General features: G+C 35.3%; 7 protein-coding genes across 7 annotated transcripts in view; 6 read left to right on the top strand and 1 right to left on the bottom strand.

Annotated features, from left to right (window-relative positions):
- The window catches only part of LOC143920219 (queuosine 5'-phosphate N-glycosylase/hydrolase), a 529,776-nt gene that overhangs the window by 259,798 nt on the left and 243,097 nt on the right, over positions 1 to 26,881 (top strand). The gene's annotated exons all lie outside the window — the stretch shown is intronic.
- LOC143920212 (uncharacterized) overlaps positions 1 to 26,881 on the top strand; it is a 262,942-nt gene that overhangs the window by 71,165 nt on the left and 164,896 nt on the right. The gene's annotated exons all lie outside the window — the stretch shown is intronic.
- The window catches only part of LOC143920234 (uncharacterized), a 60,507-nt gene that overhangs the window by 16,919 nt on the left and 16,707 nt on the right, over positions 1 to 26,881 (top strand). The window lies entirely within an intron of this gene.
- Positions 1,050 to 9,492, top strand: LOC143920207 (uncharacterized). Its single transcript, XM_077442963.1, has 15 exons — positions 1,050 to 1,299; positions 1,882 to 2,019; positions 2,089 to 2,173; positions 2,248 to 2,348; positions 3,491 to 3,614; positions 3,683 to 3,810; positions 3,881 to 4,063; positions 4,135 to 4,278; positions 4,957 to 5,146; positions 5,212 to 5,389; positions 7,091 to 7,284; positions 7,372 to 7,589; positions 7,661 to 7,942; positions 8,026 to 8,112; positions 9,117 to 9,492. Exons 1-15 carry the CDS (start codon positions 1,168 to 1,170, stop codon positions 9,318 to 9,320), a joined length of 2,388 nt encoding a protein of 795 aa, XP_077299089.1. The 5' UTR covers positions 1,050 to 1,167; the 3' UTR covers positions 9,321 to 9,492.
- On the top strand, positions 10,662 to 18,256 carry LOC143920205 (armadillo repeat-containing protein 2). The gene is made up of 15 exons (XM_077442961.1): positions 10,662 to 10,812; positions 10,882 to 11,029; positions 12,151 to 12,509; positions 12,579 to 12,896; positions 12,971 to 13,329; positions 14,000 to 14,102; positions 14,194 to 14,366; positions 15,206 to 15,465; positions 15,776 to 15,944; positions 16,517 to 16,625; positions 16,704 to 16,753; positions 16,839 to 17,082; positions 17,154 to 17,300; positions 17,371 to 17,610; positions 17,941 to 18,256. Exons 1-15 carry the CDS (start codon positions 10,707 to 10,709, stop codon positions 18,189 to 18,191), a joined length of 3,036 nt encoding a protein of 1,011 aa, XP_077299087.1. The 5' UTR covers positions 10,662 to 10,706; the 3' UTR covers positions 18,192 to 18,256.
- LOC143920225 (uncharacterized) lies at positions 18,240 to 19,314 on the bottom strand. Its single transcript, XM_077443001.1, has 2 exons — positions 19,130 to 19,314; positions 18,240 to 18,755 (listed from the first exon to the last, which is right to left on the bottom strand). Exons 1-2 carry the CDS (start codon positions 19,233 to 19,235, stop codon positions 18,295 to 18,297), a joined length of 567 nt encoding a protein of 188 aa, XP_077299127.1. The 5' UTR covers positions 19,236 to 19,314; the 3' UTR covers positions 18,240 to 18,294.
- Positions 22,629 to 26,751, top strand: LOC143920375 (leucine-rich repeat-containing protein 47-like). Its single transcript, XM_077443249.1, has 5 exons — positions 22,629 to 23,425; positions 25,366 to 25,827; positions 25,915 to 26,074; positions 26,147 to 26,249; positions 26,343 to 26,751. The coding sequence occupies exons 1-5, from the start codon at positions 22,801 to 22,803 to the stop codon at positions 26,628 to 26,630; spliced, it is 1,638 nt and encodes a 545-aa protein (XP_077299375.1). The 5' UTR covers positions 22,629 to 22,800; the 3' UTR covers positions 26,631 to 26,751.

The raw sequence follows: 26,881 nt of genomic DNA on the forward strand, positions 1-26,881 counted from the left end.
TGCTGATTGGCTAGCGAGAGAGCTGAGCAGAAAACGAGCATTTATCCCAAAGCACGAATTGAAGGGGTTGGGTGCAAACGATCGACAAGCGCCAGACATACTGAACCACAGATTAACTGGATGGCTGCTTTAAACGCAATTCTCGACTTCACGAATGATAGATTGCACATTAGATGACGAGTAACCTTTTTGATGTGCACAGATGCAATTATTAAAATTGAGTTGGATCTTTCTGGGGAGTTTAATTAGGCAAAATTCGGAACTTAAATATCAGAAGCACATAACGTATACAGGGTAGGTATGTCGGGACTTCGGGTAGATTTCGTTTAGTGTAAGTGCGAGCAGTGCGCACGCATAAGGTACACGTGTCGTTAATCTGTGGTTCAGTCTGTCTGACGCTTTTCGATCATTTGCACCCATAGATATATAATACATAGATGCGCCCTTACGGATATTTTTGGTCGGAGATGTTGTCACCAATAACTGAGGGGTGCGGGGAGTTTAACTAGCGGGGAAGTGGTGAAAAAAAAAGGAAGGACGCAGCGGTCGGCAACCAATTTTTGTATAGTTTATGTATATGTACATGCACTAGAGTTTTATTTTATTTATAACTTTATTTTATTGGACATTCCGCGTGACAGTAAACCAAACTAATAAAGCCATATTAAGAAAAATATATTTGGCTATACACACTATATTAAACTACAAATGTATGTTACTATAATAAAACCATCATTAACTATTAGAATATTTAAACATTAGTAACATCCACAAGCATGCATTTAATAACACTTGTGGCAGATGTTGTCGACCGCTGTTGCATACCGCTGTCTATGTGTACTCCTTACTTCTTAGAAGCTAACTAGCTACTGAGAGAAAGTGTGCATGCGCCATGTATTTTGCATTTGCCAGCAGGGAGACCGACATAAAGCGTGAGGGCGTATCTATGTATTATACATCTGTTTGCACCGCATCGGAATTGAAGTCGCTATCGTGTAGTAAGTAAATAAATCATGGCCGTTAACGCAATAGTTATATGATATATTTTTCGAGTGGCAACACGGGTGCGCGAGCTGTCAGATTGAGCGCCGAGCGTGGAGTAGGGTTGGTGGCGGTGGGGTCGGTGGCGAGCTGAAGAGCTGAGAAGCTGATCATCAGCTGAACAGGATGTCTGTAGTATCAGCGTCTCCCCTTCGTCTGGAGCGCATTTGTCGCGTTTGCTTGCTCGAGAAGAAAGATATGCGACCGTTGTTCCACCAGCTCGTTGCAGATATGCTCATGGCCTGCGCACAAGTCCAGGCAAATGCACCATATCTCCCTTTCATACCACTTCAATCGGATCAAAATTACGCCCTTTAAATCGGAAGCTTTCGCACGAAATAGCTCATGTTATATTTAACATATTAATAATGATTTTAATCAGAAATAAAAATACAAATAATTTGCCCCTCAAATGTAAGCGACACTGTCAATTTTGATGACATGTCAGTTTCAGGTTTACACATATTACACGAATCTATGTTTTTTTTTTTTTACACTTGAAGTCAACATTTGACTATTAAGAATAAATGAAAACATCTCTGAAGTAAATTTAATATTTCAACTACTGACCTTTTTGACTTATTCGGCAATAATTAGCTACCTTAAGAATATTTCAAATTTACAATTCTGTTGGGAATTAACAGGGATGTGGGAGAATTAAGCAATCTATTTCAAAAATGCAATAGGTTGAAAACGAAACGTAACAAAGTAAAAACATAATTGACGTTGACGATACGAATTCAACCATTTAGATTTATTTATTCAAATAACATTACTATAATCGTCAAATGTGTAAAATATGTATTAAAAATATTGTTATATGCATTAATGTCGTTTCAGATATCTGATTCTGATGGATTACCACCCCAGTTGTGTTTGCAATGTGTTCATCAAGTATCTCGGTGTTATTCATTCAAGCAAAAAGTTGAACGATCAGATTCACAACTGCGTTCGTATTTAGAACAAAATCCTCAAAAGGTATAACAATATTATTAAAAAAAAAGAATACACGTATGAGTACTTGTTATTTGATCTTATTATTTTCAGGCAATAGTGAAGACCACCGATATTGCCAAATTTACCATTCAAAGTGTATCCGAAAGTGATGTGCAATATTCTTTTATTGATAATTGTAAGTTTCAATATGAAATTGTTCAATTTTAATGTATATTGATTATTGATGTTATGTTGACTTTTTCTATATAGCGCAATCTCAAGGATCGGGAGATTCTGGTGGTTCAGGTGGTGGCTTAGAAGGATTTTATATTACTTCTGATCAATCAGGCGATACAAATATAGCAATTCAGGTTCGAAAAAAATTTTATTTTGAGCAAAATGAAGAATTTTTCTTTTCATATTAATTTTAGATTTATTTGAAAAATAATTGGATTTGTAATATAGGTACAAAAGCCAATGGTCCCAACGAAATCGCGAAACTCACTGCTTTCGATGTGTCTTTAAGGATAGATTATAAATGTCAATAGAGTCGAAAACTAAAAACAATTTGGTAACTAAGTGGCGATATGTGTTAATTTTTTACTAAATTTTTTCGCACTAAGCTTTTTTTTAGTTTTGTTAAAAACAACAGATGTATGAAATTAATTACATAGCATTTCGTCGGGGCCAGAATACAGTAATCTATCATTATCTGCAAGGGTTCATCCCTGGAAAGTGACCCTGATGACAAAACTGCAGATGAGATTCGGTGAACATACTAAACAAGGGGTTTACTTCCATTTCCACAGAATTCAAAATCATCGACGAGTTGAAAAATTATAGAGCTTTGTTTTTCGATGTATTCTAGGATGTCTCTTTTAAACTTCAATCCCTTTTCCATGAAATGATCCAAATCAATATGGGAAAATTAGCTGTCTTAGAATCCTGGCTTTTTTTAATACGTTACCTGTTCATTCGAAATTATAATAAGTCTTTCAACACTTGCAGGATATGGAACGAGATCATTTCTTCTATGTCCGTTCGAAACCTTTTCCGTCTGCTTTACATGTTATGGCTACAATATCTGAACGTCTGCCGTCAGTTGTATCTTCTGGTCATAATTTCCATTAAGCATTTATCATGGAAGCTTTAATATCTATCTATCAGTTCCTCAATATTGACGAGGCAATCTGCAATTAGACAATCAAAGCTTTTCCAGCTTTGTGTAACTGTCCTAATTATTATTCAATGAACCTTATAAAACTTTTAACGCGTAATATGCTTTAAAGCTGTGATTGGTCCTTGATTTAATGAGTAGAATTGAATGAATGTTTAGTAAGCGATCGGCAACGTTGGTGCTACATAGGATATTAGCATTAATTTTCAGTTTCTTTTTAATCAAAACTGCGGATAACTAGGGAGTACTGTATTATTTCACATTGACTCATTTAAAAAAAAAAAGATGTTTTCTAGTTATTCGATTTCCATTATATGTAATTAAAATTATTCTTAGGATCCACAAATAACTCAAGAAGATGATAAACAACTTTTACCAAAATGTGATAAAATTGAGATAGAAATACCTCCGGTAAAAGACTTGGGAGAAAATGAGATTGAAGATGAAAATAGTTACTTAGGTATATTTCCTTCCTTTCTATCAAATCCATTATCCAGTCATGTATTTTTATAATGCCGCATTTTATAGAATTGGCCACTTTCCAAGCGTCGATGTCGGTAAATCCAGGTCGTCACATATGCAATTTGTGTCAAAGAGAATTCAAACATGCCAAATGGTTAAAAATGCACATGCGCATGCATTCGAATTGGATTAAGGTCTGTTAAAGAGATTCAATAAAAATGCACATATTAAACTGAACTAGTAGTAAATGTGAAATTTTCTCAGGCTAATTGTAAAAAACCTCCCATGTGTACGATATGCCAACGGACGTTTAAAGGCCCTGGTATGCTCAAACTTCACATGAAAACGCACGAAGACAGACCCCAAAAGCAGCCAACTTGTACGATTTGTAACAGTGTTTTCAAAACCAGAACAGTATTGTATCGCCATCGACAGACTCACTTCGAGGTATATACATAGATTTCTTCACATTTTAACTACAAAAAAGAAACGCTTTACTTACTCGTTCTAATTTGTAGGAAAAAACTCATCCGTGCACCATCTGTGATAGGAGTTTCATCAGCAACTACGCACTGCAAGCACATCTCGCAAGACACAGAGGCGAAAAACCGCATTCGTGTGAGACATGCGGAAAATCCTTTTACAACACAACTGATCTCAAAGTATAGAATCTATTCTATTTCATAGAAATTTAATGTAGCAGCAATATATACATAGTTGCTTACTATTATGCCATAATTTTTTATTTATTTATTTTTTATCTTTAATTTATACCAAGAAGGCCTTACAGGAAACCCCAATGCGCCTTCTTGGCCAGAAACATTTTACATTTAATATTATTAATATTATACAAAGTACATGAATACATATCAATTAATATCCACAGAGACATCTATGTATGGTCAAATTTGTAAATTTGCAGCATTTTAAACAATTCAGCGAAATTCAGTAAATATATATCAATTAACATCTACATACATAGACATTTATGGTCAAATTTGCAACATTTTATACAATTCAGCGAAATTCGAGATAGCTGAAAACTCGAGATTTTGCGAAAAATGGGTGGGGTTGTTAATATTTTGGAACCGTTTCAATGAAAATAAGGTAAATTTGCAAACTCTGATAGGAAACGATTGACCTGTGGATTTGAACCCGTGACCACTCTGTTCAAAGCATTATATGCTAACTACTTGTCTATTCTGCTGGTTAAGTTGAATGTATATACATAAGTTGATTGTAAAAATTTATAGATTCTTTATATTCATTTATATTCTTTATATTCATACAAAATGTGCATATCTTCGATAGCAATTTCATATTATGCATATATATTACAGGTTCACATTAGATTACATACCGGAGAAAAGCCTTTGACTTGTAGAGAATGTGGTAAAACATTTAGACGGCACTCGACACTGTGTCAGCATATGAAAAAGCATCGAGGTGTCAGAGAACATGTTTGCACCGTGTGCTCCAAAGCGTTTTTCGAAGTGTCTAAACTTACGGCTCATTTGCGTGTACACACAGGTGCGATTTTAACGCTCAAATTGATAGTTGAATATACAATGGATATATTATTGTGAATTTTGTAGGGGAGAAGCCATTTGAGTGCTCGTTTTGCGCTCGTCGATTTGCCCAGCAGTCTGCGCTGATTTATCACGAACGTACTCATACGGGAGAAAAGCCTTATCCATGTAAAATGTGTGATGCCCGCTTCACAACGTCATCGGCGAGAAACAACCATATGGTCACGCATACTGGAATTAAAAAGTTAATAAGTATTTCAAAATTACAATTTTACATCTATTCTATATGTACTAACCTTTCTTTGTGCTACATCAGGACTTAAAATACATATATTGTACAATTAAAATATCCAATGTCCATCTCCTGTCCAAACTTCAAAACAAATTTCTTATCCACCATTCATAATTTAACACTTGCCTTACTGTGCTATAAAAATTCCGCAGGCCACTGTGCTGGACGCCAAGCGTCCAGTTAAAAATGTTTGTTGTAAGTTAAAATATTACAAAATCTGCGAGGCTAATTATTGTTACTAGTAGGGATTGCAAAAATACCGGTATTATCGAAATAAATAAAGAACGATACTGGTATTTTTTAATTAATTAAATTTTAGTAAAAAAATTGAAATGGTTTGCAAATTTGAGACACATTGTAAGGAAATACCGAAAATGTTTTCGATAAAATGTGACGTGATATAATAAAGAGGGATTGAAAACAATTTATAAAATAATAGCTCCCTCAATATCACGTCTATTTATTAGTTTTCGATAAATAAAATGCACAAATATGAAATATATCCATTCTATCGGTATATCTTTTTTTGTTACCGGTATTACCAAAGGCTCTTTTTTATTCAAATATCGATATTACCGGTATCGTTACTTTCGGTATTGCAATCCCTAGTTACTAGTTATAAAAATATCATGTTTTTTTCATTTACAAATGCTTTTTATTATTACTAAATTATGTTCACAATACATCTTATATCTACATGTATTTTAATAGCTTCTGATCTATTGATCATTTTCTATTTTACAATTTTAATTTAATTTTGTTAGTAATCATAGTATTATATTATTCTAGTGTTAATGTACAGCATAATAGAAAATAGAGCTCAAAAACTCCCCCTCTTCCCCTCTCCCTCGCATCTGAGAGGCACTTGTACAAGGGACTTCCCACGAAAATAATTATTTCTGTTAATATTGAGCAATGCTTTTATTTCGTACTGGCATAATTCGAATCATAGAGGTTTTGATGAGAAATACAAAAAATATGAAGACCCTGCATTCAATATATTTGAAGAAATAAAATAAAATATAAGTCCTGGTCACTCGATATCCATCACAGTGCGGCAAGTCTTCTCCCAATGATGTGAAAATATTGTATACATATATGCATTAAATTACATTGAACCTTTTAAATGACCTTTGGTTTGATATCGTGCTCTGACTACTCCCCTAGTTTTTAAGGCACGTTATTCATTTCAAAGCCGCCTACTGGATCTTTAACATAATGCTCATTAATGTCGTTGTGAAATTGTGAACCACTGGCCGAAAACGATGACCGGATTTAAAATGATTAAGATATTGTATGAATGTTATAGTCAAAGTGTACATTTTGTTCATTCATGAACATACTGGTTTGTTCATACACGAACCAAACTGACCACTTATAGTGTTCACAAAAGAACAAATTGAAAAATGAACTAGTTTGTTCATGCACAAACTATTAGGCATAAGTTTAAGTATTCTTAATCGTTTATCTGAGCCTCTTTGTATGTACGCTTACCGTGGTTTTTAATATTTTTAATATTAGCGAACACAGGAATTATAATGTGGTTTCCATAGGATTTCACATACATACTTGACATATGTATGACGAATCGAAACGACTATTATAGCACGGCGAGCGATATTATATATAATATATATGATTGCCCACTTTCAGATATCCTTGCACTGTGTGTAATAAAGGCTGTACAAACCGCACAGAACTACGCATTCACATGACCAAACATACGGGCGAAAAACTATTCCCTTGCACACAGTGTCCACAACGATTTTCCACGGCTTCTTATTTAGCAGTTCATAGGCGTCATCATAGTGGCGAAAAGAAGTACATTTGCTTAGTTTGCAACAAAGGTGATTAAATAAATTTCATCACAATTACATACAAATATATAAATCGTATACATATATGTATTATATTAATTATTTTGTTCTCTATAGGATATGTTGAATCCGGCTCGTATAAGAAACATCTCCGTACACATACAAATGCCCAAATAACAACTGCACATGCAAATGCAGATCAGACGGTGAATGTACCACCTGGACCCCCTCCTCAATTAGGAACAAAGAATTACGCGTGCACTTTATGTCCCAAGTCCTACACGCAAGGACAAAATCTGAAAAAACATATGGCTTCACACGGTCTCCTCAATCCGGTCGAGCATCATTTACATTAATATCTTAAGATTAATCGTTTCGTTTTATACTAATTTTAATTTGTTTACAGTCGGCGCTTGAAACTGTCGGTACAACTCTTCATATTCAACAACAAATGAGACAACAGCAATCTCAACAAACGCAGCAGCAGCAGCAACAACAACAACAACAACAACAGCAATCTCAACAACAACAACAACAACAACAGCAACAGCAACAACATTCCCAACATCAACAGTTGACGACGCAGCACCAACTAGTCCAACAGCAGCCGCAGCAATTGCAAGTTCAAACAATACAGATTCATCCACAGCACGTGTCCGCTCATCACGGTCAACCAATACAAATACATGTGAGTGGGATTTTTTCAACACTTAAACAATTCTTTCTAATATGAGAGCTTTCAGATTTTATCGGTTCTTACGTTTGTTTCAGACTGTCGGAGTTCACCAAGTACAACAGCAGCAGGTTCATGTTGCAGCTTCCGGTTGTCAACAAGTGCAGCTACCTAATATTGTCCAAGTAAATCAATTATATATGAACATATACATAGATCTATCGTTATATCTAAAGCAGAGCCACGCAAACTCTTGATATTCGCAGCAGACCGTGGTACAAAAAGAGCCGGGGCACTCTTGTTGCGATGCTCTGATCTAGAGTGTTTATATATTTTTTAATTTGTATTTTTAACATTATGGGTTTCCCTTGAAGGACACCTATGATATTAAACTTGTAAACATATAAATTTACAGCTTTTCAATTTGATATCGTGTTCAAATAGTGGGTAGGATAGTTTCTCCAATTTGATGAGTAACAGTTTCAGCAATGAAATCAGTTAAATTGACAAACTGATAGGAAACGATCTACTTGGAGTCACAAATATTCAAGTCTGACCAGCAGCACTACTGAAATATTTCCGAATAAATTATTTTCAATCAAGGTCAACCCAAGGCTTGAACCCGGGAACTTCTCGGTGGTTGGCATTAACACAACCCCCAAGTTATGCTGCTTGTAGATCACCTTCTAAGTATTATTTTCAATTACTTTCGATCTTTTTGAAATAATGATACATACATATTTATGTGTGTACGTATGAATTAGCCCAAATTTTGTCAACTAAATGCTCGATGTAATTTTTACTTCCAGCCGTTTGCCGCTTTTATAACAATTCCTAGAATTCTCAGTTTAGAAAGCATATGATAAATCTGACTAAAATCTTAAGCTATTTCTGATAAAAGGTTGCTTGTTGTTATGATACAATAAGAGTGACAAATGTATTGTTGACTTATGTGATGTGATGTTTGTAGTAATTCATCATCATATGTTTAATTATATTTCCCACACACAATCTTGTGTTTTGATCTAAGATTGAGCTCGGTATTAGAAGAACTGTCGTTATCGCGACCCACTCAAATTAAGTTCTACATATAAAAAATATATTTTGGCTTTCTCTATTAATGAAATTTTTTTATCAATATATAAACTGCTTTATGTATGTATATCTAAGTGAATAAATATTTTTCTAGGTGCCTCCAGATGCGTCTTGCATTAGTCAACAAATAGCCATGAGTCAGATTCAGGAACAATCCGATAGATTGCAATTCCAAAATTATCCACTGCAAGCAGTAACGAACGTTCTGAGTGGAGTGGTTCCCCAAGGACAACCGGCATATTATATCGTCGTAAATAATTCAAATATAAAAAAGGCTGACACCGAAGGTGAATTGTAGTTTGATAGTTAAATAACATTTCCTTATACGCATATTCATCCAATTGTATATATAAAACATATGTATTTATTGTAATAATTTTATTCTTTACACTTGTACTACTAAAACATATATATATGCATAGCATTTATAGTGGGCGTGAATTAAATTTGCGATAAATTTAATATATTCCAAAATTACTATATTATATTATATAATATAATACATGCATTAAAGCGATTCAATGTAGATATTTGATTTTTTTTAAACAGTATTTGTATATATCTTTCATTTTATTAAATCAATTATATTTGAATTTGCAAAAAAAAATTAAGAGCATTTGATGTACTTCACAGCGAAAAACCTGTAATATTTTACATCCTAAATTATAATATTTTGATGTAATATACACACATCAATTTTCAAATATTACTAAGAGACATTATTTATTTTTTATTTAATTGCGTTAATTTTTACTTAACTGTCAATTTTTACGTTTATTTTGTATGTCATACCTTTTTTACTCATTTTTGTGCATAATTTTTGTAAATTAGTACTTCTTAATTTAATATATAGAAAAATGTAAAAATCGTACGTAAAAAACTATTTATTAATAGTTTTTTTTTAATTTAATACCATTAGGGCGAAACAATAAAACCAATATTTTAAAATGTTTTGAATATCTTCCGTTGATGATTATTATTTCCTTAAATGAATTGTTAAACTGCAATGAAATGCTTTAGATTAGTTTCTACTCGAATTCCACAATAATAAACAATCCATTTCTTTGCTAGCATAATATACATATAGATATGCAAGAAATTAGATGATACACAACTTTATATTTTATTTTAACGACTTTTTACTATATGTTGCTTTGAAAAATTAAAGAATAAAATCAATTACAAAAATCTAAATGTTTTTTTATCAATAACACAAACATTTCAGCAATTATTTTTATATGTGTATGCATATGGAATAGTCCTTGCAGCTTTTCACAGAACTCTGATGGCACTAATCAATGATAATAACGTAAATGAAATGATCAATAAAGATCACCTTGACATGATACTGTCATTGAGAGTACTTTACGTGTTCAAACACTTCTCATTTGTCTCATTCTATTGATTATTTGCCAAGCACAAATTCTGTATATCTCGAATGTTTTCCTTTTGATTGCTATGACAACCGCAATGCCACCACATTACTCAGAAATTCAATAGCATGTTTAGAATACGGAACGTCACTATCAGTACGTGGGATTAGACGAACAGCTACTGATCTCTTAACGGTAACAACGAAACTAAATTGTTTACTTTACAACTTGAAGTTTTCTAACAATCGCCATCTAAACAGTTTCAGATAGTACTGTTATGGTGTGTAAAATATCGCTCACAAATTCGTAAAATGAGAAAAGGACAAAGCGAGTCGATGAATGTGAAACCATTTTATGCAGCATCGCATAAAACTAGTTCTGAAATCATCAACGAAGCTAGAGCGGTCATACAAAAGGGTAAAAACGGTTCTACTTCCCGGTACAAATTCGTGAGCGATTTAGCAACTTTAATCATCTCATTCGCAGCTAACATGGATGATAATATCAATTCGATGACGGGTGGTTCTGGCGCCCCTCGTCCTCTTGCCACTCAAAGACCTTTTACTCCACGAGAACGACAAAGAACACTCTTCGGTAAAGTTGGACGCAATAGTAGACCACCAAGTGCAGTCAAGTATGTAAAATTAAAAAGTTGCACATTCCTAGTTAGCTTACTAAAGAGGAATTAAAACTGACACAATTCAAAATATTCTTTCATTCATATTAAATTGGAAAGATCTGATAATCGATTTTTGATTTTTAAATGCTTTTTATTATTACGAAATTATGTATGTTCACAATACATCTTATATCTATTTTAATAGCTACTGATCTACTGATCATTTTCTATTTTACAATTTTATTTTATTTGGTTAGTAATCATAGTATTATATTATTCTACTGTTAATATACAGTATAATAGGAAAAAGAGCTCAAAAACCTATTTACAATCCTTATAAATGCTCATAATACATCTAATACATAATATTAATCAAAGACTCACTAAATTCGATGGCCTAAAGCAGATTGTGTTTAGGTACTCTGTGTGTTATACCTGAAGGGTATAGATATTTTGTTGTAATCACCGAGACTCTTCACAAGTGTGTTAGTATGGTTATTAGTGATTCTGTCATAGAATCTACTGGTTAGTTTGTTAGTAATGTCTGTAACAAACGGAATATTATATATGGCATGCAGTTTTTTCAAGATAGTATATATGGGTGTATTATAAATTATTTTTAGGGATTTATTTTGTATTACTTGGAGCTTGGAAAGGTTAGTATTCGAGGCGTTATTCCATACAGGTGAAGCATAGGTTAATAATGGTAATATGAGCGCGCGATATTATTTTATTTTATTTTGAGTTGATAAAGAACTATTGCGATTAAATATTGGATATATTGAGGATATACCCCGCATCGCCTTGCATTTCGCTGCCTCAATGTGAGGTGCCCATCTCATTCTTTTATCGAACGTTACTCCTAAATATTTTATTACTGACTGCCATTTCAGACTTTCTCCAGAGGGGATTTTCAGATCTGAACTTGGCTTATGATTTCTAACACTAAAGAATGTGGCGTCTGTTTTGGTTTGATTAATTTGAATATTCCACTTAAAAGATCCGATAATTAAAATGTTATGAAATCTTGCCCTGATTACTATCTAATTTTTAATCTAAAACGTTATGAAGCTTGTCACTTGCCTCTTTGCCATATTGAAAATACCTCTTAGAGATTGTAATATTGATATTTTCAGTCTCAAATATTTACAACAGCAAAATACTGAAAACTTAAAAAACGTCCCGAATGCTTCCAAAAAGGGTCAACTGTGTCCGATGACTGTATCGCTAAATTCGAGCATCGACGACAAGCTGTTCAATCAATTACTCGAAAACATTGATGAAAAGCCTGAACTATCTGGCCATCGAAGAAAGACCGATGACGTTCATAAATTGAAACATTCGTCTGGATTGGACAACGATCAAGACAATGAGAGTCAGTTCAACGGTGGATCCAAACTGAAGCTGCCATCATTAAATGGACTAGCTAAACCGTTGCATCATCGGAAGGGTAACAATCAACGCTCGTCAAGCATCGCTGTCAACATACAAAGTTGTAAGTGTTTTCAAGTTTGTTTAAATATCAAAAATTTCAAACAATGTTAATAAAATATCATTTTATTAGCGTTTGAAGAAAAAGATGAAGTAACTATATTTTCTCAAAATGCCTTTTCTCCGCTGGCTCCGTGCAAATCGTCAGAATATAAGACGAACAATACATCAAAATTAAAAATGGACGAATCCGAACACTTTCCAAATATTCAAAACTGTGGATCATTGGAAATTTTCAACAAGAAAAGACTATACAGCAACTTTAAATCCAAAAGTGACGACACTAAATATAACCCCACTACACAGTTTGAAATTTTTTCCAAAAGCAAAGATGAACAATCTGATGGTACATCAAAGAAAAATCTCAAAGACAACTATGATTTACTCAATGGTTCTTATTATCGTATCCCAATATTACTATTACTATGAAATTTCTCAATCTCATTTACTTATCTCATTTTCCAGTTCCATCCAAGGTAAATTCAGTTAAAATCGCTGTGCAGATACCATCTCCAGAGTTAATCACGTCATTTAACCACCAGAATGTTTCAAATCCGAATTTATTCAAACGGTCTGTAGAGGCACCATCGAGACTCCAAAACGTGTACAATATATTAGACAACTTATCGAACAAAGAAGCTAAAACTTTAATAGACGACGACATAGTTGAAATGTTGTTAATGTTGTACGACACTTTGGATCGAGAAGGAACTTGGCAAAGTATCGGTGGTGATGAAAAAGCCGTTATCCTCAAAGTACTATACAACTACGTTGAGAATACAAACGAAAGCCTACTAATCGCAATTGCACGTATAATACTTGCAGTAAGTATGGGCAAACATATAACTATCAAACATTCATTTGAAGTAATAGAAAACTTCCAATACCAAATGTTGATGTTACAGTCGAAGTATATTTTCAGTTGTAATATATTCCAACAGACGTTTTAGGTCATTTATATTCGAATACAATTCAACTAGTAAATTATATCTCTACAAGTGCAAATACACTTTCAACAATGTGCGCCATTTGTAATATAACAGTTGAGTTTTGACAGCTTTCATGTTTTTATGAATGCTTTAGAATTCAATAATGCGTTAATATTTGCTAGATATTACGAATAAAAGTAATGAGTACCATATTACGATAACTCTAAGAATGTGTTCAAAATAAAAATGTTACTTTCCATCTCAATTTAATAGTCGAGTGACGTTTTCACGAAAACCTAACTTCTCAATCTTACCTGGTACCAACTTATCGTTGAACTGTATTTTCAGTTATAATATATTTTGACCAGTTGGAATGTAATTCGTCATATGAATCAACTAACGTGGGTTAGACGGAATATATTACAACTGAAAATACACTTCAACTGTAGCATCGATACAAAATGTACAAAAAACTCATCTAAAATAGTATTTTATTTAACTCTATTCGAAAGATTTAATATAGAGTAAGCACCTTAATATATATTGTGAATGAATTATTTTTTAGCTACGTGTAACTGGAAGTAATCTCTCCGGTGTATGTAAACTGGTATTCAAAGTAGCAAGAAACGACAAAAATGATCATCTGTTTGTGAACGACAACTTATTAGGTATCTACATACATATGTACATAAAAAGATTTTTTTTATTAACACATTTCACATGTCGATTTATTATTGTATGTATATTTTTATCCATTAGAACTGTTCATGGTTGGACTTGGAAGGGCTGAACCATTGCATGACGCAGAATGTTTGGTATACGGCTATGGTGCGTTGAAATTCTTGGGCATGAATCCGATTCTGTTGGAACGCATGAGACCACTCGGAGTGTTACCTCTAATGACACTGCATCTTAAAATGTTTAACGAAGCCGTAAGGACTACTCCCGTTCATTATTACTAGAGACACGTATTTTGGGTATCTTTTTTTTGTCAATTTTAGCATTTTCATTTTGCATTTTAGCGTTTTAGGGCATTAAAAATGTTCAATCTCTTTGTTCAATGCATCTATTTTTATGACGAGTTTCATTTTGAATAATAAAAAATTTCGATGAATTTTAATAAAATTTATAAACATATATACAATTTAAAGACAACACAACGATTAAAAAATAATAGAAAAATTTAAAAATGTTTTGAAATTAAAATTTCAATGAAAAAAACATGAATATAAAAATACAAAGAAAAAAATATAATACCAATTAAAATTTATTAAAACTCAACATGGGGCATATTTCTACTGATTCTTTTTTGAAATTTGTGTGACGATCGGTAAAAATTATATTGTATTTACTAAAATACTGTAATGTAGAGATTAGGTGTTTGGCGCTCGTGGACCGATGGTTTACTAGCGCAGATACTCTCTACGTTACAATACCTTTCAGCATCCATACTTTTGTCTACTATTTACAGTAGTAGACAAAAGCAGTTGCTTGGTTTCGACAGGAAAAAACACCGTCTATGGTAAACTGCAAGCTCTGTTTTATCCCCTCAATTTCTTCACATAATAAATGGGCAAAGGGATAGGAAGACCTTTCTAAATTGTCTATTAATTTTATAAATTTTATGCAAATTTCAATTTTGTTTGTTATTTTAGCATCTATTAGCATCTATTCCGAATTTTAGCATTAATAGCAAAATGCCCAAAATACGTGTCTTTATTTATTACGTACTGTACTTGTATATTTATCATATTATACTAAAATGTTTAAGAGAGCCGATGATGTGCGAGCTGTCGGCGAACAAGGTTGCCACGGATTGTATCAATTAACAGGTGCTTTGAGAAACATGGCTGGAAGCGATGGATCGTGGAATGTGGGACAGTCATTGATCGCTGAAAAATCGATGGATAATTCACTGAGTAATAATTTGTCAGATTTCATCTCAGGAGGAACTCTGAGTGAATTATGCCGGACTATTTATCTTTTTTCTGAAGATTTGGATATAGAAATCAATGCGTCTAGAACTTTGAGGTAAATATTACATATTGTTTCGTAGGGGCGGGTTCGGGATCCTAACGAAAGGCCAAAGTCGCTTCACAGCATTTATTCAACGATTGAGGAGATCCACACGGAACTGCCGCTCACTCCAGAATACCTGATCTATCATGTGTACCTCCTTTTAAAGTACAAGTTGCAGAACACAGTCGGGTCTGGTCGGTTTAATCTGACGTGTCTATTGTCTACGCAAGAATTCCATTAGGCTTGGGCGTCCTCCCCATACTCCCACGTTACAATATGTGCAATATTTCATGGAATGTCTTAATGTTTTTTTTATTTTTAGTGTCCTATCGGCAGATTTCGAATGTTGTGCTATTCTTTGTGAACAGAAAAATATTATTCCGGCAATTATAAAACTTTTAAAACTGTATACAGATAGAGCACCTCTAATCGTACGATTAACATACATTCTTGGTAATATGGTTGCATGCAATAACGATATACGGGTGGAGGTTATTATCCTTTTATATCTGTCACAATATACTAGGGGGACCGAAAAGTAATCAAGACCATTCGTCGAGCTCTTTCGCAGTCAGTTTGTGTCGAGACACGGTCCAGTAAACAATTAAGTTTTATTATTATGTTGAAGTTATTGTTTCTGTTTAACAAAAAATTTCTAGATGTCGAGATCAATAATAAAGGAAGGGCACTTGCGTCATTTTATGCTTTTTATGCTAGACCAAGTAATGAAGGCAAACTCACCGATACTTACGGGGATATTCTGAAACTAAACAAGTGCCATCGGTGGTATAAAAAATTTAAAAATGGGAATAGGGACATTAAGGAGATCGCACGAAAAGAAGAGCTCAAAAATGATGATATCCTGACGTTAATGGTGGAATCAGATCCTTGTCAGGAATTATCGTTAAAGATTGGCTGTCCGTGATCTATAGTTCAGGATCATCTTCGTCGCATAGGAAAATTGCACATACAGAGAATATAGGAATATTTTTTTGATTACTTTTCGGTCCCCCTCATATTAAACGTTGAATATTCGAGATATTTCAATTGTATCTTTTTTAAGTTGTATGATGAGAATGGTGCTATGGATGTTCTGTTGAAAGTTTTGAACTTGTATTTGAAACGATGCTGGCCCGTTGGAAAAATAGACAGTGCCGAAAATATTATAATCGGTATTTTTAATCAATTAAAATGCACTTAAGAAATATTTCAACTATCTGATATATGTAATAACAAATAAAATATTTTAGGAAGCGATTTGGACGGTTCTAATGGCTCCGATGAAGATGTCATGGTTAAGGTGTGTACATTCTGAATAAAAGCAATCCACTATTAAATCAAAGTTATTACTGTATATCTAATGAAATCCCTTCGTTTACTTATAGTGTGTAAGAATTATTGCAAATATGTGCATGAACCCAACAGTGGGCAGTCGTTTGGCAGAAACCAATGAAATTGGAGACCAAACCCTATCATGGATTTTGAAATGTCTCCGTCAACATTCACCATCAGATAGTGTCGAATTGATCGTCAGCACACTCGCGGCTCTTAATAATCTCTCTTATTATCATACCGGTGAAGATATTTCATCCACAGCATTCGGTGGACTGCAGATTCACTTATGCGAAGGTACATTCTTGAAAAGGTTAGTAAAAATAGTCTTGACAGTATAATATAATTAAAAATTGTTTTTTTTTTAGCTCTGTGTAGGTTCTTGTCCCAAGATATAAGCTCATGCGTAATTGAAGCTGCGCGAGTGCTCGGAAATATGTCGAGGTCTAAAGTAACCCGAGATTTTATCGTAGATACAGGAGCTCTAACAGACATAACAAGACTGACAAAGAATGGTACTTTTGAATCATTTTGTATATTGATCTTCAAAATATAATTGTATATAATGATATATTTGATTTTTAGACGATCAAGAAGTATCTTTAGCTGCGGCTGGAATACTGGTTAATATGGCGGCAGATGAGAATGCTCGTCAGGTTTGGATTGAAACGGGAGGTATACGGGAAGTCGCCCAGGCACTTCATATTGCAGCAGCTCATCATCACTGGTTACTGGCACATTTACTGTGTCAGGCTCTTTGGAACGCCACACCATTACCCAATTCGGACATATCTCTCTTGGCACCCTTATTACTCGATGTTTTGGGTAAAAATAAGAACCATTATAACATGCGAGTACCATTTCGATGTACATACATATGAGCCGTTATATTTGTAAGTGGCAGAAGTCCAATTTTCAGTTCCATAAACACTATTTCTGTTTGACTTAATATCAAATATGTCCAGAATCTTGAAAAAGCAGAATAAACGTATGATATATCACCAGTATTTTTAAATATTGTTTAAACGCATAGCATTATATTTAATGTTCTGTGAAATATTTCTTGAAATGAAGAAAAGTGGACTATGCCACTTTCAAATATAACGGCTCATATGTATAAATTTGAATAAAGTTGAAAATAAATTAACTTTACAGATGAGCAACAAGTTTTTGGCACTACAAATCTAAAAGACTTGCCTTTCATCGACATTCAAAATATAGATGGAAAATTATCGGCTAATGATAGTTATTTGTTGAATCGTCTCACTTGGGAAGAATTCGCTACAGTCGCAGTAAATCTCTTAGACAAAATTGATCCTAATTTGGATTCGCCTTCACCTTTAGATTCGCCTGATATAATGTTTAAAACGAATGGACACGCTTCTTCTGATCTTATACCAATATAAAATTGTCACCTGCATGTAAATTTTGTATTAATAAATGAATACATATAATAAATTGTTCCAAGAGTTTTTTATTTTCAATTATTTACAAATGCTATTGCGTACATCAACTTTCAATCAGTTGTAATTTATTGCTGTTTTTACACTTTGCATAATTGTATAATTTGGGTTTTCTTCGGCTTTTCCAAAATTTTGTTTCGTTTTGTTGTAATATATAATCTGGCGAAACACTAGCCGCAATTATTGCATTTTTTTCATTACAATCCTCGCTGTCGTCAATTTTCCTTTTTTTAATTTTTTTTCTAGGCTGAATGCGAATGGTTTCTTTGGGAAACTCATCACTAATAGCATACAAAGAGTCACTGAAAAGTTTTATTGAGTCTTCGTCTGGTGAGTTTGATTCCGATTTTGGCTCGTCAATGACATCCACAAAATCTACACTTTTGTTTATTATCTTTGAGATTTTTTCACCGATTCGTTGTTGCATATCTGAACTCACTCGAACATCCCTGGTTTGATTTTCGGTCGATAAATGACGATTTGATTTCAAATTATCGTTTTTCTTTTCTGAAATTAATCATTTTGTAATTTTCTTATTATCATTCATACACAAAATACAGCTCATGGTTAGCAGAACTTACTACATATCTATTAAGTAAACCTTAAAGTTTTGAATAGGTTTCCATCGTACTTTTGCATGGATATATAGTTAGGATTTGTAGACTACAAATTTCGGAACGATATTTATATTTATACACAAAGTGTATAAATATTAATATGTAAACAAAGTGTATACATATTAATATGTACACAAAATGTATAAATGTAAGAATACAAAAAAAATATATATATAAATTATTAAATCTTTAGAAAACCCATCAAAACTTGTAGGCTCGCCATATATATACGAGGTTATATTTACATTAGTAATTAAAATTAACCTGTAGAATCCTTATGTGAAGGTGTGTACATGTCATTTTTAAATAAAGTTACGTCGATCGCTTCACGTAGACGTTCATCGTCTTCATCTGAAGAATCGGAAACCATTGCTACCAAAACAGACAGATACAGTCAAACGTCAGTCGTCAATTGCCGCCTGTTCATACACCAAACAATACGAAACACTACCATTGTCAAATTTTATTATTTACCAAATTCAAGTGCCGAAGCACTTGTTTAATTAATTTCATTCGATAGTTTTGTTGAATTTTCATGTCTTTAATTTAAAAATTCATAACAAAATGGTAAGGAGACGACGAGATTCAACGATGGCAATACCTTTAGATGAAGTATTAGCAACAGAAAAAATAGGAAATGAAGATTTCTGGCGTCTACTAACATTTCTGATTTATTGATTTGATAACGAATCTACTCTGTGATAGTGTGTTCGTCAGCGTTTGGTTAAAAGTATAATCAGGCGCGGCTCGTGCATAGGAACTGCGGCGCTGCAGCACCCCCAGAAAAAATACAAAAAAAATCACATTTGTATACATTTACAACTTGTGAATATAATTGAAATAAGAATGATTAGATATTTGATATAATCATTATTAATGAGTATGTCAAATATCTCTAAATACAAGTTGTAAATGCGTTTGTAAAATTTGTTTGTAATGTGGCGGCTCGCTTATACGACATGGTCGAGTTTGGTTGCCTTCCTGCGAGTGGGGACCAACCCGGCTGGGTTCGGAGAGCCGCTACTCACTCTGTCTTCAGCTGTCATATAATAAACACGTGCATTAACATGCCAGTCGTCTCATTCGTTCATCCCCTATACTGGTGACCCCCGACATCGAGCCACGCAGCCTCGATCAATTTCAACATGCCGCTCATCCCTGCCTCGCCGCGCCCCCATCGCCATCAACACAGCACGCCGCGGCCCGCGGGTGACAATAAACGAGCAGACACGGCTACCTACCTACCTATCGCATGAGTCCAGCCACAACGTCGATGACAGGTGCAAAAATGGGGGAGCGAATGAGACGACGATCTTGACAGCTGGATGTGGAGTCATGCGCGATCCACTACACATAGAACGGTCATCCAGCACCACAAGATTCATCACACACCACCTCAGCACCATCATCATCATCATCATCATCAAGGCCCCGTCCGTCCCCACGAGCGTCGTCACGCCGAGACGGGCGGTAGCGCTACAACACCTCCACGAGCCACAACGACTCACAGTCCAGCTCGGAGTATCATCAACCACATCGATGCCCCTGCCGCCCCCGCCGCCCCACCAACCGACCAGCCTCGGAAGAGCGGCGCCGCCGCAGCATCGCATCGGCGCGACCATCGGACCAGCCACCGTCCTGCTCGCGACGTCACCGCCCTCGAATCTACCGACCATTCAGGGCGGTACACCTACACAGCGGATGACCCACGTCAACAATTTTTTTCTCCCCACTCAATAATTTTTTTTTCTCTTTGTGTAACAATAATTTTTTTCTTTTTTAAAATTTGTTTCTTTGTAATTTTGGTATCGCTGATGCTGGGGGGGGAGTGATGTGGCGGCTCGCTTATACGACATGGTCGAGTTTGGTTACCTTCCTGCGAGTGGGGACCAACCCGGCTGGGTTCGGAGAGCCGCTACTCACTCTGTCTTCAGCTGTCATATAATAAACACGTGCATTAACATGCCAGTCGTCTCATTCGTTCATCCCCTATAGTAATTTTTCTGGGGGTGCTGCAGCGCCACAGTTCCCATGCACGAGCCGCGCCTGAGTATAATGGGTTCGGTGATTACTAGTCAAATGTGAACCGGTCACAGGACAACCGGTCGCTCTAGATCGGTCACACGTGATCACCCGTCACACTAAAACTGGTCACACCCTAAAATCGGTCAACCAGTTTTCTCGTGACCGATTTTAGGGTGTGACCAGTTTTAGGGTTGACCAGTTTTCTCGTGACCAGTTTTAGGGTTGACCAGTTTTCTCGTGACCAGTTTTAGGGTGTGACCAGTTTTCTCGTGACCAGTTTTAGTGTGACTGGTGATCACGTGTGACCGATCTAGAGCGACCGGTTGTCCTGTGACTGGTTTGCATATAACTAGTAGTCCGTTTACCGTATAATGATGGTTCGGTGATTACTGGTCACAAAGTACTCGTCACTAAAATCTCTATAACGGAACATCTGACAGCCGAAAAGTCCATCATACTAACGATAACTATCATATTAATGAGAACTTGAGTGCCAAAGATTGTGTATTCGCGATTTTCATGGCAAAAATTATCTTTGTGACCACGGCAAAGTGACGTGTAGGCATATATGTAGTACAACTGAAATTATCTCATCAGGTCACTGCGACACATATCCAGGAAAGTCATTAACGCATGGCACACGCTCGCCTCGTCAAAAGGTCGACACGTGTTTCTATACACGTGTCTTGGAAACAAAGGAAGAACTCACTGAACCCATAAAAACCACGAACTACGTCCAGGCGTATGAACCCATAAAACATAACTAGGGCAGCGCGAGTACCAAGAACAAAAGATGTGCACACGACACACATCAACCCAAAACGTTTATAAAGCAACGCAGCAACTTCCACCGGCAGAGTGAGCCTCTGGAGTTCAAACAGATCACTTCTCCGAAGAAACCTCTTCGTACATACAATAACCATTGTACCAATTGAACGAAAATAAACGATCCTCTTTCAAACTCAACTGAATTTCCATAGGCCGGGAAACGGTCGAAACCTTTCACTCGACCACCTGTTCTATAGACGAATAGTCCAATTACCATAATGATATGTGCTAATTATCAGCAATTTTTCATACTCCACAATTGGATTATTATTATGTCCAAAAGACATTTTTTGCAATGAAAATCGCGAATATGAAATATTTGGCACTCGAGTTCTCGTTAGTATTTATTTATTTATTGTCACAAATCAATACACACTCGCCATTACAGATTTGCTCCAATGCGACGGGTGTACGTTAATGAAATACATAAACAATCAGAAATCAGAAATACAGTAATACATACATATACAATCAGAATATATAGAATATAACAATTAATCAGAAATAATAATCATAATGACATCTATGGATTTCAGATTACTGTGTATAATTAATACAAATTATACACAGGCAGATTTTTGTGACAACAGGATTAGATTTAATACCAATTTTCAGGAACCGTTTCAGCAATGATCAGATAAAATTGGCAAACTCTGATAGAGAAACGATCGATTTGGAGTCACAAAACCCCCAAATCTAACCAGCAGTGGCGAGGACACGAACCTATGACCTCAGTGATGCTAAATATATACGCTATCACTAAGCCAAACTGCTGGCTTGTATGATTAGTTATCGTTAGTATGATGGACTTTTCAGCTGCCAGATGTTCCGTTATAGAGATTTTAGTGACTTTTGAAATAAAGTTGGGTTTATAACAGGCGGTCATGCCAAGTTGTCTTAAAATAGCGTAGTTCTTTCAGTGTGCTAAGGTGGTAACGCGCTTTATCACATCGGTCATGGAATTAATGATTTGACAGTTCGTGCGGTTGGCGGTGTGGAGCAGGTGGCTGGTGGCTGGTGGCTGGTGGCAAGTGACGAGCGTCTTCGTTGTTGGCATTTGGACTGAATTTGGAGTGTTGAAGATGGAAGTCGGATGCGGCTGGCCGGAAGTGGAGGTGGCCGCGCGCGAGTCTCGCCGCGAAGTGAAACTATGCGGGGACGAAGCGGCGCGCCGCGTGCAGGCGTCGGGGGGCGTTTTGCCCTCGCAACTGTTCGCTCTGCCGCTGAACCTGCTCACCCTCACCGAGCTGTCCCTGCAGCGGCTGCCCGCCGAGCTGGAGCGCTTGAAGCAGCTTCGCTCCCTGCTCGTCTTCAACACGGGCCTGGCCGAGTTTCCGAAGGCTGCTCTGCGACTTCCAGAACTTTCGGTGCTCGATCTGTCGCGCAATCAGATACCGACCGTTCCGGAGCTCTCGTGCTTGTCGCACTTGTCCACGATCAACATGAGCGCTAACCAGCTGGAGCATTTTCCCAGTTGCCTCCTGCCCAAGCTGCTGCTGCTCGACCTGTCTCACAACCGGCTGACGCACTTCCCAGACGTCTGTCGCAAGGAGAACTCCCACCTGGCCGACCTCAAGTTGAATTCCAACAACATCGTAGACATTCCCGCCGAAGTGAGCTGTCTTCCGGCGCTCAAGAACTTAGACCTCGGACTAAATCAGATCAAACTGGTTCCTAAGGAATTATCCGAAATTCCCCGACTCAAAGGTAACGATATGACGCGTTGTATCTGGGGTGATCGGATCTCATGCACAGTATGAAAATTCACACTTGTACAAATTGCACAATGAGCACGTTTCTGCTTTGTATCATAGTCATATCCTTTGCCCACGGAAATAAATATAGCGAACAAGCCCTGTACGCGGCACCTTTTTCGCGAATTTGGCAATCGAGTTTTCGACCTTAAATACAGATTTTAATATTTACTCAAGTAACCAGATATGTTAATTAATACATAAAGATTATTTTAAACAATAAAATACATAATATATCTCGTAGTTTTGGATTAATTGTCAAATAATCATTCTTTATAATTGTATGAAGACGTGACGTCACATAAACGAGGTTTCAGTATGGTTCCACAAAAAACTAATTTTGACTGGTATATATCCATTTTAGGCAAATTGAATAGATGGCATTCAACTCTCAGTAATATATTCAACCAATTTTGAACCTTAAAACAGTTGAAATAGGCGTATATAAGCCTCAAAATCCCGTGCAAAGTTCAGAAATTCTATGGAAGAGAGCCGCGCTACAGACTTGTCGCCCAAAGCTTCCATAGAAGACGGCCGCGAGCAAACGGTTAAAATCCTAGGTTTGGTATAACATTTACTGTCGCACATATACTCACAGATATTGTCAATATTGTATAGAAATTTCGCTTAAATGTTTCGAATAAAATCGAGTATTTTATATCAACTGCCGATGAGTCGACTGACGGAACTTCAACCGCTCAAGTGATCATTTTTCCCTAAATATAAATACAGATTTTGAAATCAATAAAGAATTATCTCTCTGCAGTCCATGAATACGCACAAAATTTTCTTATAGTGCAAATTTAGAATTGTAAGTTTTTTTTATCTAAATTGCATACATAAGGATATACGAAAAAGAATCAGCTTGCAGCACGATTTTTGTTCCCTTTTATTTTTCTAAACTACAAAATTTAGATTGAATATATGTAATCTAATGTTTATTAAGTATTTTCCGGTGACATACCTGTATTTGGAACCTACGTATGTAGTCCTTAGGAACTGTTTCTTGTACCCGGAAACGCTTCCAGTCACTTGGTAGTTATCACCGACAGTATCCATGTCTTAAATCCATATAACATAGAAGCGTTCGGAGGCAGAATTCAAAGAGAGAAATTTCATAAAGCAATTCTTTGCCATCTCAATATTGAAATATGTATATTTTCAGTCTCATCTATGTACCTTCATAAGTATGGAGCAGTTTCAATATAAACTTTTGAGAAGTGTTTTGTCTTTTTTGTCCAATACTTCGATCAATTTTTCGCCCCGGACTCGATCAAAAGCTTTCTCCTAGTCTATAAAGCACAGAAATATGTACTTTTTTTCGGATTTATCTGCATTTCGGGAATAAAACGTTCATGCAGAACAAAGCATCTTTAGTCGTAAGTCCTCCTCGAAATCCCTATTTTCCAATTGATGATGATGTAATAACGTATTTGTATGTATGTACATATCGATGGCTTAGTGTACAGATATGGTATGTCCATTTTTGAAGTTGTATAGAATTTTAAGTTTGTAGGTGCTGGTATTCAAAAATGGACGTACAATATTTGTGCACTAAGCCATCGATATTTTCTTCTGCGATTCACATCCAGCTTTCGACTTAGAAACTCAACTCGGATCCACTGAGCTCGAATACAATTTAAATGGGTTTGGTTTCTGAAATATGAACTTATTCCAAGTTGTGCAATTTTTTTCTATTTCTTGATGTTTTGTGATCTCATCTCAAATCTCTTTTTATCATAAAAGTTGATATTGATTTTTTCCTTTGATTGTAAACGATGTAAAAGCACCCGGTCACCCTGTTTATTACATCGATCTTCCCCAGTCTATCATTTTAATTTTTAAATAATTTCACAACTTATAAATCAATGTTATTTCTCTTATCTTCTGCAGATATTAATTTGAAAGGAAATAAACTTAACGATAATCGTTTATTAAAGTTGGTTGATCAGTGCAGGTCCAAGCAGATAATAGAGTACATTCGGCAGACGTGCCCAAAAGCTAGCAGCGCTGATTTAAATGCATCGGGAAAGATTAGCAAAAAAAATATTAAAAAGCAACAGCAGAAGAAAAATGAGACGGCAGACGCCGTAGAGAACGAAGATGGCAATTTAGACAATCTTTGTGACAAAATGTATGTTCTTCATTGCAGTGACGATATACCGAATGTTAAAATCATTGACAGCGTCAAAGCAATCAGGCCGCACATCGTCTGTTGTATTGTACGGGGTCTATCGTTCACCGAAGAATCGTTTAAGAAGTTCATTCAAATGCAAACGAAACTTCACGATACCATATGCGAGAAAAGGCATGCAGCTACCATTGCCACACACGATCTTCAAAAGATACCTCCAGGTAATATCATTTTTGTAACCCAAATAAAGTACATACAATATGATGCGCCTTTCAAAATTCAAACAAAAATAAAATATTATTTTTCAGGAGATTTGTTATACACTGCAAAGCAGCCATTTAGTATTGTGATTCAACCATTGAATCGAGCAAAAACATATACCGGTCTTGAATTGTATTCTCAACTGCGAAAAGAGGCTGAAGATCTTAGAAAAGAAAAGAAGCGAAATGTATATTCAGGAATACATAAGTATGACAGTATTTTTCACTGAAGTTTCATACAATTTTCACATTATTTATTGTTTCTATTGATTGCTTTTAGATATTTGTATTTACTAGAAGGAAAAAGTCTCTATCCATGTTTACAAGATAGTGGAAGTAATACTATTAGTTTTCCTCCGATTACAAATAGTGAACTAACTAAGGTAATTTACTATGTTGTGTTTTGCATGCACATACATGTGTACTTATCCTGTATTGATCTCAAATTTATATTAACGAGAATTATATTATTTTAGATGTCTCATGAAACGACGTCTATGATAGTTGAAGTAACGTCTTCGCAAAATCAAACAATTTGTCGTAAAGTATTGGATACATTCCTTATTGAGACATTGAGTATGGGTGTCGGAGGACGTTCTGATGGTGACGAGCAGCAAGTGAATAACCGGTTGGGTACATCACATAAATTGCAAATACAGCAGATGAAAATTGTCGATTATGAAGGGAAAATGAAAGTTATATATCCTTCAAAAGTAGACTTATTCTATGAAGATAAAAATAATTTAAAAATTATTAGGGAATGATTTTTAGCCGGCGTTTCTCTTCATTTAAAACATTTCCATTTTGTGTTGCATTTATTTTTGTATCATTGAATATACTTGTTAGGTATTATAATTTATACTTTTAATACATATTGCAATTCTACTTGGTGTTTTTATTTAAGTTTAAGTATTGTGGTTTTTTTTTATATATATATTTAATGTGGGCTCTTGGATGCAACTTTTTACAAATCAAATTTAATTTTGTGAAAGTTTGCTATCGCTGAAATGGGTAG

The sequence above is a fragment of the Arctopsyche grandis genome, chromosome 12 (assembly GCF_051622035.1).
Source record: "Arctopsyche grandis isolate Sample6627 chromosome 12, ASM5162203v2, whole genome shotgun sequence".
NCBI classification, from domain to species: Eukaryota; Metazoa; Arthropoda; class Insecta; order Trichoptera; family Hydropsychidae; genus Arctopsyche; species Arctopsyche grandis.

Excerpts from the sequence above, each read along its gene's own strand:
- LOC143920207 (XM_077442963.1), top strand. The coding sequence starts at position 1,168 with ATGTCTGTAGTATCAGCGTCTCCCCTTCGTCTGGAGCGCATTTGTCGC. Across the intron at positions 1,300-1,881 it reads TGGCCTGCGCACAAGTCCAG|ATATCTGATTCTGATGGATT; the intron begins GCAAATGCACCA and ends ATGTCGTTTCAG. Across the intron at positions 4,279-4,956 it reads ACAACACAACTGATCTCAAA|GTTCACATTAGATTACATAC; the intron begins GTATAGAATCTA and ends TATATATTACAG.
- LOC143920205 (XM_077442961.1), top strand. The coding sequence starts at position 10,707 with ATGAGAAAAGGACAAAGCGAGTCGATGAATGTGAAACCATTTTATGCA. Across the intron at positions 10,813-10,881 it reads TAGAGCGGTCATACAAAAGG|CTAACATGGATGATAATATC; the intron begins GTAAAAACGGTT and ends TCTCATTCGCAG. Across the intron at positions 16,754-16,838 it reads ATGAAGATGTCATGGTTAAG|TGTGTAAGAATTATTGCAAA; the intron begins GTGTGTACATTC and ends GTTTACTTATAG.
- LOC143920225 (XM_077443001.1), bottom strand. The coding sequence starts at position 19,235 with ATGGTTTCCGATTCTTCAGATGAAGACGATGAACGTCTACGTGAAGCG. Across the intron at positions 18,756-19,129 it reads TTCACATAAGGATTCTACAG|AAAAGAAAAACGATAATTTG; the intron begins GTTAATTTTAAT and ends GATTAATTTCAG.
- LOC143920375 (XM_077443249.1), top strand. The coding sequence starts at position 22,801 with ATGGAAGTCGGATGCGGCTGGCCGGAAGTGGAGGTGGCCGCGCGCGAG. Across the intron at positions 23,426-25,365 it reads CGAAATTCCCCGACTCAAAG|ATATTAATTTGAAAGGAAAT; the intron begins GTAACGATATGA and ends TATCTTCTGCAG. Across the intron at positions 25,828-25,914 it reads TCTTCAAAAGATACCTCCAG|GAGATTTGTTATACACTGCA; the intron begins GTAATATCATTT and ends ATTATTTTTCAG.